Below are 12,094 nucleotides of genomic sequence, written 5' to 3'. Positions count from 1 at the left end.
AGAATTAAGTCTCCTCCAATATCTACATTCCTAAAAATCCTTCCCATCTAATCAATGTCCAATCCACATTTTCAACATATCTCTCATGCTAGAGGATTTTCGGAAGCATAATACATAGAGTTGCACCAATTAACAATTCTGTTACATGGAATACAGCTTCATCACAAAAATGCTATTTTGGCTACTAAAGTGCATCATTTTCATATTCCCTAAAAACAAATTCCAGCAAACACAATCGAAATTATAAATTATCCTTGTTCATCGTTCCTTAAGACTGATCAGACACATGACTCTCCTGAAATGAAAAAATGAATTTTCAAGTATACTGTACTGTTCACCATTTCCCTCTACAATATACAGCAACAGACTACATTTACTCCAAATTTATAGCCATATTTCTGACACTCCTCTACATAGCTACTGAAACTAGGTACAAAGTGGAAAAGTAACAGTATCTTCTTTATAAGCAAAAAATAGAAACCCAGAACAAAAATTTTAAATAAATAATAAACTACATTACCTCCGTAGTCATAATTAAACAACTAGCAGATGGATTAATAGTTACATCTCCTGTTATAAGACCAACATCTCTAAATTCTTCATAAAATTCTCTGTATTTCTGATTACTAAGCGCTTTAATAGGAGTTGTATAAATAACTCGCTGTTTGTCTCGTAAAGACTGTGCCACACTGTATCTGTAATTTTACAATAAAAACAAAGCTCAATTTCAGTCGCACAATTATTTCTAAATTATATGATAAAAACGAAATTTAACAGTTTACACAAGAACTCTTTTCAGAAAGTAGCATACTGCAGCAGTTTCATTAAAGATTTCAAAGAACAACAGAAAAAGACAACATTTGTTGCTTTATAATATATTTATTATGAGCTTTGAAAGCAATTGAGTTACAAGAGACACGTCAGATTTTTTCCCCTGAAAATAAAGATGTTTACCACAGTTCCTGGAATGCACAAAATAAAAGTGTCACACTGTACAGCTGCATAGTACAAGTATTCTGCATGTTGAAATATAATCATACGTTTGGCTCAGTAAAAAGAAACAATTACATTCCTCAGTTTCAATAGCAAGTTTGGCTTGGAGTGCTCATTACTCATGAAAATGACCATGTCATTTTTAAGTGACTTCACTCACATCTCATCATCTAAAACAATTACGGTTACAGTAGTAAAACACTACAACATGACTTCCAATATGAATTTTCACACGCATTTACACATGATAAAGAGATACAGTTTAACAAGAAATATGACAGTGAAAAACTCCTTGCCAGGAATTAAGCCACAACAATTTGATTACAAATGAATAATGGTAATCACTGTATTGATCAGTCAGCCAGTATAAAATGAACTCGGCCGTTTCAATGAATTAAAAAAATATCCTCTAAACAAACAATAATATGCCAAAAATGATATACACTGGCTTATGCAAATAAAATTAAACTTGGGTCTTACAATGATTACACGTTTTCATCTGATGACATTATTCATATTCATTTCACATTTCACTATGTTATGACGGTCATTCAATAATTAAAGAGACAAATGTCAACAGAGGATAAACTACTTAATAGAATAAACTGAAACTGTCTGAAATTCATGTTAGGACAACGAAATAGAAAGTATCAGAGGTTAGAAAAGAATTTCTATTATTATAACCTCTTTGATTTCAAAATCTTGGCTTTGCTTGAAATAATGCACTGTGGAATAACAGTGCATTATGATAAGAATTTTACTTTTTTTAACGATAAAACCAGTTGAAATTCACTTGTGAATTTTATAACAATACATAGAAAGTGTATTGACTGTGCAAATTTTTATAAGTGGAAATCAGTTTAAATTGAACAGAACAACTATCACAAATTTTCACTGTAGTGGAAAAGCAATGGAAATTTTAATTAATGCTTTGCAAAACCGCATTAATGATCTTATTCACAAGGGCATGCACAAAAATTTGGAAAATTGCTGAAATTTGTAGAACGAGTATTACCACTGTCCATTCCAAAATTCACGATTTAATGAGTGCAACTCTGAAAAGTAAATACAGATTATAAACCTCAAAATAAAAGAAAAATGTGACAACTCTAAAATTCTAAACTCTAAAAAAGCGAGCTGTATGGCAAGTCGAACCGTCCTGTTGCAACCAGCAGTCATGCTTATCCCCTTGCAGTAAGACTATCAACTGTTGGATAATTTCTTAGTAGATGACAGCATCCACAGTTAAAAAAATGAGAGTCCTATTATTCGTCACCTTAGAACCAGACACAATATGCCTATTTTCTGTGGGTGTAGGTAAGATTCAAAGGAAATGTGTGGGTTTTCAGTACTCCAGGTCCTGTGGTTCTGACCTACCGGGTTGGTCTAGTGGTAAACGCGTCTTCCCAAATCAGCTGATTTGGAAGTCGAGAGTTCCAGCGTTCAATTCCTAGTAAAGCCAGTTATTTTTACACGGATTTGAATACTAAATCGTGGATACCGGTGTTCTTTGGCGGTTGGGTTTCAATTAACCACACATCTCAGGTATGGTCGAACTGAGAATGTACAAGACTACACTTCATTCACACTCACTCATACATATCATCCTCATTCATCCTCTGAAGTATTATCTAAATGGTAGTTACTGGAGGCTAAATAGGAAAAAGAAAGAAAAGGTCCTGTGGTTCTGACTATTAAAATACCAAAGGTGAAACCAAACTTCATCTGTACAAAAACACTTGTCTAAAATGTCAATGTTGCCTCTGATGAAGTTCTTGACAGTAGTGAACCCTTTTAGCATAACCAGCATTAGTTAGCTAGTGGAAAACCAGCATTCGATATGGATAACATTTCAGCATTCTATTCGCTAAACCTCGTGAAATTTCTTTTTCCATTTAGTCTCCAGAAAGATTTACGAGATCTTGTAACTGCCACTTTAATGTCCTGTACGGCCTGCATCATTAAAACTGACCTGATCTAACATTGAACCTATTTCATAAAATTTTTTAACTGACTTCTGAATAACACTTTTCACCGGTACTTCCTTATCAAATTTCTCTCTGAACCTTTGCAGACACACAACATGAGATTTCTTCTCTATCTTTAAATAAGTCTATCACAAATACATACTCTTCAACAGTTAACCACATTTTAAGGAACAATACATGAATACACAACCTTATTCAAAAGCCAATGCTCGACATGTCAAATGTGCAGGCAATAAACAGTCCTTCCCACTCCAGCTCCAGTTGTACCAACATCTTTCACATTATTTTACCCAACTCACACCAATATATGCATTTTAACAAAAATATGCGTTTAAACTACTGAGTGATGGGGTCTCTTTTAAGTTGAACACACTGTAGTAATTTCTCATAATTGCTTTTGTTTCTGTAATTGTCATCTACACTCGTTTCTATATTATATCCTTATTATGATATTATGAACTACGTTTTGCAACCCATGAAAAATATTAAAAATCCCATCTACATTTCTCTTTGTATCAAATTTGTATCACATTTTTGCTACATGATTTATTTACATAGGATCATGATTTTTGATCGGAAGAAAGTAAGTTTTCCCTTTGTTAAACTAAAAAGACTACATCAATACAAAAAAGTTTATTTTCATCATCTATCTTATTTGTATCATTTCAACTAAAATATACCAATGAAATCTCTATTTACTGTTTTTGAAAACTTCTCTTACTTGACTATTACTGTTTTTACCTATTAAAACTTTATTTACTCCACATCTAAAATAGAGTAGGCTTCCTTAGAATGCTCATGGTCCTATTACCTTGAAGTTACATAAAAATAAAACCAGCATGAGGTGGATTCAAAATAACCTCTCCCATTTTGGGGAGTATCTCCACCATAAATGTGGGGGTTTGTTATGTAAAACACATATTTTACACGATCACAAGTTTTTTGAAAGGTTTAACTCCTAATTAAGACCGGAAAATAAACAAATTACAAATTTTATTGGTCAATGTCAATATTATAAGTCAGTAAAACTATTATGATGCCAGGCATAACACAGAAAGGGAGGAGTAAAGGTGATACCTTCATCATCATGCCAAATATTGCGTTGCATAATCACCATATCAAACTAACTGAATCCAGACTGCTGCTTTTACTCTACTCATTACACTGAAAAATAGTGGACAATATCATTACATTAAGAGAAAACAAATCAGACTAGTGCTTTTTGAGAATAGTACACAAACCACACCCATAAGAAAGACTAGAAGAAAAATTTAATGTAAATTGATGAGTTAATACACTAAGCGATACACGATGCGAACCAACTGCTTCAATCGGTCAGTACCATTTACTAAAAAAACTCAATTACTAAATTAAACAGGAAAACTAAAAAAGGAAAAATGCAGAATAACATGAATGTCAAGGTTATTAATAAACGTTAATTAGCTGTAAAAAAAACTGTTAACAAAATTAAGTAAAATTAGTCTGTGAATAATATACAAAAACTTTCATGCTGTCATAACAAAAAATTACTACATAGTAAACTTTTATTCAAAAAATTTAAGACATAACAAAACTTACTCCGCAACAACAGTCTTTCCAGCAGATGTATGAGCAGACACAAGTACAGACTGATTATTATCAATACAGAGAATCGCTTCCTTCTGAAAAGGATCAAGGATGAATTGGTATTCTTTAGCAGGCTTGCCAGTTGGAGGCCGTAACGGGATGTATTCCACATCCGGAGGAATTGCAACTTCATGCGTACACCGTTCCAATGTTTCAACAGTAAGAACTTTGATTCTAGTAGAAAGTTCTTCCAAACTAAACATCATAATGACAATGTATAATGCATATTATAACTTTCTAATTGAAACAATAGATCAACACATTTACAGCAAATAAATATAAAGATTATCCTGCAAAGAACAAGACTTTACTGAATTTTAAGGATTTTTCTTACTAAATATCACACTTACACAATAAAAGCTTACTGATTTCAAATAAAATTTTTATGTAAAATTCAAGGGTTTTGGAATTTTAATGTAAAACAATTATTATACTTACATTTTTCCAGTAAAATGTGAGGAGCATTACCCACCCTCAGATGTAAGTAGGGGTTAATCAAATTTTTTAAAAGAAATTAAATCTGAATTGAACATTAATTTAATCATATTGATAGGACAAAAATATTGATGCAAGAAAATATCTATTACAATAATCTTATCAAAAATGGTAACCTATTAAACTTTAATGACATACTGGATGTACAAAAAAGAATATCGGAGTTATAATTTATTAAAATACCTTTAGAATGAAGTCTACATTGTTAATTTAAGGCTAGAAATAAAGAGCAAAAAGCACAGTTTTAGTGGCACAAACAGCCACAAATTGATTTCCTATCTTTCTGCTTGACAGGACCAAAGATGGTGATCCCAAACAGAAAGCCTTCTGTGTTTTGCAGTCTGCTAAATGTGAATCTATACTTACAGTTCAATATGTGTTCTGTACAAAGTTTAATCACGTAACAATAACAATTGTAGATGATATGATTGGTTTGAAACAACCAGATGTCTGTGTAAAGGAATGAGTATGGGACGACCAAGGATATCTGAAGAAAATGTTGACTGTGTCCAGGAGTCTTTCATGCACAATGCTAAAAAATATGTTGGAAAGGGGCCACAAACTAGTGATACTGATGACTGCGTAGAATGTTTTACGGAAATGCTTACATTGCATCCATATCATTTACAGAAGTAACGGCTTTGATGCCTACAGACTCCTTCTTTAGGTGAAAAAGTCACTTAATCGATTCATTTTTTTTTCTTTTAAGTTCATCAAAGATTCCCGAATAGTGGTGAAAATTAAAAAAAATTCCTTCACAGTGCAGTACAGGTCACAGGTAGTTTATAAAAAAGGTAAAATTTACCATCATTTTGGTGCAATACTGGACATGTAGAATTGATCAGTATGCTGAAGTCTAAGATAAAATGTTTGTAAAACTGATAATACTGCTAAGCGACACAAATATTTCTATCGATGACTGACAACAAGATATGGGTGTCCTGTAACGCACCTGTGAAATGTGAATACCAGGCAATACACTTGTAATTCACAAAAATTACATGCATTAAAAACAAACCATAGCCAACTTGTTAAGACTTAAATCTCAAAATTTAATTAACAATAGTATTCGAATTGCATGGCAGTAAGACGGCAAGCCACTGATTAAAAATTCTCTTTGCTTCAGTAAATTTCCTACCTCATCTTATATTTTTTTCTTTTTGTAATTAGTATTTTCATTAATGAATATAATCAGACCAAAACTCCATTGAAAAAATATTTATTTAAGTTATTTAAGAGGTTTAAAAATCTGTAGCATTAGTTACAGATATCACATAAAACACTATCTGACCATTTTTCTTTAATTACATTAAATTGTTAAGAACTTACAATACATTAATAACAGTTAATATATTAGCATGTTCATGCATCATTTTTCAGTTTAAAAATTTTACCTATGGAAATGCTAACTGGTTGAATTTAAAGTAATCTAAGTAATAGTTTTTTTTAATACAAAAAGGTAATATTCAATTTACTTAATTATATTTAAATAATTACTACTAAAAACAAAAAAAATAAATCAATAATTTTGGCTGTCACACGTTTTCTAAGTAATAACATGGAAAAGCATCACAAAACATGAATAGCAATGTATACACCACAAAGTAAACATTTATAAACAAAAAAGAAAACAAACTTGTTTTAACAAGAACTCAGTACCTAGAATTATATTAAAAATACAACACACTCAAAATACAGTTTGGTATTAAATCCATTTAATTAAATTAAATTGAGTCAAGAGTAAATAATAATTATCCATAATGAACAGCATTCAACAATCTGTTCTTTGTGGTCTGAAAATGTATTAGGAGCCAAACTCTATACCAGAATAGGTGTCTATGAGTTGATTGAATAATTTTAAAAAAATGACACAAATATTACTCATGAAGGAACCAGATGGCTATCTACTGTTATAATTAACAACTTAAGAGCTATCTCAAAGATAGACAAGTAATCCATTTAATTAAATTAAATTGAGTCAAGAGTAAATAATAATTATCCATAATGAACAGCATTCAACAATCTGTTCTTTGTGGTCTGAAAATGTATTAGGAGCCAAACTCTATACCAGAATAGGTGTCTATGAGTTGATTGAATAATTTTAAAAAAATGACACAAATATTACTCATGAAGGAACCAGATGGCTATCTACTGTTATAATTAACAACTTAAGAGCTATCTCAAAGATAGACAAGTAACTAACTACTCATGAAATGGCAAATAGTCTAAAAAATAGTCATGGTTTTACCAGTGAATGATCCACAATAAACTTAAATTTCAAAAATGTCTGTGAAAGCTTTTCAAAAAAATCCTGCTGCATAAACAAAATGCACTTATGTCAACAAAATTCAAGCAGTTATGATAATAAAGATAAGGCTTTCTCAACATAGAAAATATAAAAATGCTAGTGATGAAGAAAGTAAAAGGAACTATCGACAATTAAGAAATAACAGGAAATAGTGAAAAAGAGTGGATTACAGAAAAGTGTTCAGTACAAGGAAAGAGAAATGAACATAAGTAAAATAAACGGAGCATACAGAAAAGTTAAGGAAAATTTTTTGATACATAAATTAAAATCTCCTCCTCTATGAATCATGAGACCTTGCCGTTTGTGAGGGGGCTTGAATACTCAGTGATACAGAGTAGCTGGACCAAAGGTGCAACCATATCGGAGAGGTATCTGTTGAGAGCCAGACTAAGGAATGATTCCTGAAAGAGGGCAGCAACTCTTTCAGTAGTTGTTAGGGGCGTGAGTCAGAATGACTTAAACGGCCATATCAACATCACTCAGTCCTCTGAGTACTGTGCAGCTTAAAGCAATGGAAAACTACAGCTGCTTTTTTCCCAAGAAAATGTGGCTCTCTGCATTTTCATATAGCAATGATGGAGGCACCTTCCTTGGTAAAATATTCCGGAGGTAAACTAGTCCCACGTTCGGATCTCCGGGTGGGGACTACTAAGGAAGGGGTAACCAGAAAATTAAACAATAACATTCTACGAGTCGGAGCGTGGAATGTTAGAAGTTTAAAAAAGGTTGGTAGGCTAGAAAATTTAAAAAGGGAAATGGATAAGATAAATGTGGATGTAGTAGGAATTAGTGAGGTTCGGTGGGAAGAGGAAAGCGACTTTTGGTCAGGTGATTTTAGAATAATTAACTCAGCTTCAAATAATGGGCAGGCAGGAGTAGGTTTCATAATGGACAAGAAGATAGGGAAGAGAGTAGAGTATTTCAAAATGCATAGCGATAGAATCATTGTAATAAGGATAAAATCAAAACCTAAACCGACAACGATTGTTAACGTCTATATGCCTACAAGCACCCATGATGATGATGAGGTAGAGTGTGTATACGAAGAGATTGATGAAGCAATTAAACAAGTAAAAGAAGATGAAAATTTAATAACAGTTGGAGATTGGAATGCAAGCATTGGAAAAGGCAAGGAAGGAAATATAGTGGGTGAATACGGGCTGGGCAAAAGGAATGAAAGAGGGGACCGACTTATAGAGTTTTGCACGAAGTATAATTTAGTAATTGCCAACACCCAATTTAAAAATCATAATAGAATATACACTTGGAAAAAGCCAGGCGATACTGCAAGGTATCAGATAGATTATATAATGGTTAAGCAAAGATTTAGAAATCAACTCGTTGACTGCAAAACTTACCCTGGAGCAGACATTGATAGCGACCATAATTTGGTGATAATGAAATGTAAATTGGGATTTAAAAACCTGAAGAAAAGATGTCAGATGAATCGGTGGAATTTAGAGAAGCTTGAGGAAGAGGAGGTAAAGAAGATTTTTGAGGAATTGAGAGGAGAGTGGAAGAAGTGTTAGGAGAAGACCAATTTGGTTTCAGGAAAAGTATAGGGACAAGGGAAGCAATTTTAGGCCTCAGATTAATAGTAGAAGAAAGATTAAGGAAAAACAAACCAACATACTTGGCGTTTATAGACCTAGAAAAGGCATTCAATAATGTAGACTGGAATAAAATGTTCAGCATTTTAAAAAAATTAGAGTTCAAATACAGAGATAGAAGAACAATTGCTAACATGTACAGGAACCAAACAGCAACAATAACAATTGAAGAACATAAGAAAGAAGCCCTAATAAGAAAGGGAGTCCGACAAGGATGTTCCCTATCCCGTTACATTTAATCTTTACATAGAACTAGCAGTTAATGATATTAAAGAACAATTTAGATTCAAAGTAACAGTACAAGGTGAAAAGATAAAGATGCTTAGATTTGCTGATGATATAGTAATTCTAGGTGAAAGTAAAACAGATTTAGAAGAAACAATGAACGGCATGGATGAAGTCCTACTGGCATGAAAATAAACAAGAACAAAACTAAAGTAATGAAATGTAGAAATAATGTACATGAAACGCTGAATATAAAAATAGGAAGAGAAAAGATTACGAAGGTTGAAGAATTTTGTTATTTGGGAAAGTAGAATTACTAAAGATGGACAGAGCAGGAGCGATATAAAATGTTGAGTAGCACAGACTTAATTCAGAAATATAATTTATTTACATCAACAATTAATTTAAACGTCAAGTAAAGATTTTTGAAAGTATGTTTGGAGCCTAGCTTTATATGGAAATGAAACTTGGACGATCGGAGTACCTGAGAAGAAAATATTAGAAGCTTTTGAGATGTGATGCTATAGGAGAATGTTAAAAATCAGATGGGTGGATAAAGTGACAAATGAAGAGGTGTTCCAGCAAATTGATGAAGAAAGAGGCATTTGGAAAAATATAGTTAAAAGAAGAGACAGACTAATAAGCCACATATTAAGGCATTAATATGCCTTTAATATTGGAGGGGCAAATAGATGGGAAAAATTGTGCAGGAAGGCAATGTTTGGAATATGTAAAACAAATTGTTAGGGATTTAGATTGTAGGGGGTATACCGAAATGAAATGATTGGCACTAGATAGGGAATCTTGGAGAGCTGCATCAAACCATTCAAATAACTCAATACAAAAAAAGGCTTTCTCAGAAGAATCACGTAATTCTTTGGAGAAATATTGATCTATCATTATGAGCCACAAAATAAATCTTAGAATATTGGATGGAAATATCCAAAACAATTGCCAACTAAGAGAAAGTTCAAATGTCTAAAAAAAGTTTAACTGTCAACAGAAAAATTTGATGTTAACAGTTTTTTTTTTTTATAAATACAATGCTCGATACTAGAACATTAGCAGAAAAGAGGCTCAACAATCAACAGTGGTCATTGTAGTGAAATGCTTATGAGTAGCAAACACTGTGAAAAACTGTCAGGTACTGTTTGTTGCATAAAGATGTCTATCCACATAGCTGAAACACTCTAGAAAATCAAGTTTAAGGATGGACTGACTACCCTCCACATAGTCTTGACCTTACTCTTTCAGACTGTCTCTTATCTGGTCCACTCTGAAACATTAAGAGACTGTTGATTCACTATCAATCAAGAACTAAAGTGTTTCATGTGTGGCTTTTGCTTAATCAAAACCATTCTTTTTTTTGAGGCCATAGAAAAGCTACTGCAATAATATAAGTATGTTGAAATGCAAGGGGATTATGCTGAAAACGTATATAATTTTAAGATTTTTACTTTTATTAATAAGTTTATAGCCATGTTGCAGATAATTACCTTCTCACCCTCTTATTTACAACATACCCTGGAAATGACTAATAAATAATTTTTTTTTTATTTTTATCTATAAATTGAATTACTAAAACTGTATATGTAATGAATCTGAACTGAATACCTGCCGAGATATTACCAACTTTACCTGTAATAACAATATATATAAAATTGCAATCACAAATTTCTAAAATGTATTTTCATCACAAATTTGAATAGTCATTTTATTGAAATTATAATTTAACAAAATGACACTAACTTGATATCATCCAGAAAGCTTTCGGTTTCTAATTTCACTTCTTTTACATTCTTATTTGAAAATTCATCTTCTAATTTTCGTTTTACACCAGATGTTCTGTCAAAAATTGCTACCTGATCTTCATCAACATCTAGTGGTTCACTTTTTATTTCAGCAGTATTTATTACTTCATAATCAGTTCTGAAATTGAAAAAAAAAAATAAAACAATCAGATTGTTTTAAATATCTGATATTAACAATCAGATTGTTAATTTAAATATTAATAAAAATATATAAAATTAACAGTTATTATGATATTAATTTATTTACATTTCCTAAAAAGCCCTCATATATATATATAATATATGTATGTATAGTTATTCTTCTGTTGTCATTTCAGTAAAGAGGCAAATGACAACAGAAGAATAACTATTAAATATAATAAACTGAAACTGTGTGATGGTTCCGGTCACTCCTGGCACTTATATTATAGCCAATATTTATTTCAAAATTTTGGCTCTTTTGTTACTTCAAAATGAAATATGTACCGTGGAAGAACAGCACAATGCTATGATAAGATTTTTTATTTTTTGAAAATGTAAAACTGGTAAAAATCCTCTTACAGGGATCAAAACAGTATAGTAAAAATACATTAATCAAAAAAATTTTACAAGTTGTTCGAACATTATATAAACTGGGTAAAACAAGTATCATTGATTTTCATTGTTGCGCAAGACCACCAGAAGTTCGACTGACATTTTACAAAATTGCATTAATGATCTTATGTGCAACGTTAGACACATAAAAATTTAGGAAATTCCTAAAATTTTAGTGGGAATATTTATACTGTCCACTATAATATAATATTTCTCCATTCCACTATAAGCTGATTTCAAGGGAGTTTTTCAAGAGAGTTAACAACTCAGAGACATCCAAATTCATATTTGTATAGAACTTAAACGTGGTTTTTAGTGATAGGTGATGTATTTTTATATCATTTAACAACTTGTGATGAAACTTGGTTGGCCCAAGAAGAAATATTCAAAACCTACGTATCAGTTAGTAAAAGTGATTTAGGACTATAATGGTCAACTTACTGCAATTATTTGAAAATTTATTAT

The 12,094-nt window shown here is 31.7% G+C and overlaps 1 protein-coding gene across 1 annotated transcript in view; it reads right to left on the bottom strand.

Moving 5' to 3' along the window:
* Positions 1-12,094, bottom strand: part of Mtr4 (exosome RNA helicase Mtr4) — a 60,931-nt gene that overhangs the window by 45,811 nt on the left and 3,026 nt on the right. The window contains exons 2-4 of the mRNA XM_075359364.1: positions 10,995-11,174; positions 4,560-4,802; positions 521-695 (exon numbers count right to left, since the gene is read on the bottom strand). Of these exons, the coding sequence (XP_075215479.1) occupies positions 521-695; positions 4,560-4,802; positions 10,995-11,174 (598 nt within the window). The remainder of the gene's footprint in view (positions 1-520; positions 696-4,559; positions 4,803-10,994; positions 11,175-12,094) is intronic.

This window comes from Lycorma delicatula, chromosome 3, assembly GCF_047948215.1.
Source record: "Lycorma delicatula isolate Av1 chromosome 3, ASM4794821v1, whole genome shotgun sequence".
In the NCBI taxonomy this organism is placed as follows: domain Eukaryota; kingdom Metazoa; phylum Arthropoda; class Insecta; order Hemiptera; family Fulgoridae; genus Lycorma; species Lycorma delicatula.
Note: the sequence above shows the minus strand (reverse complement) of the source record. Positions and strands in the feature narration are given on the sequence as shown.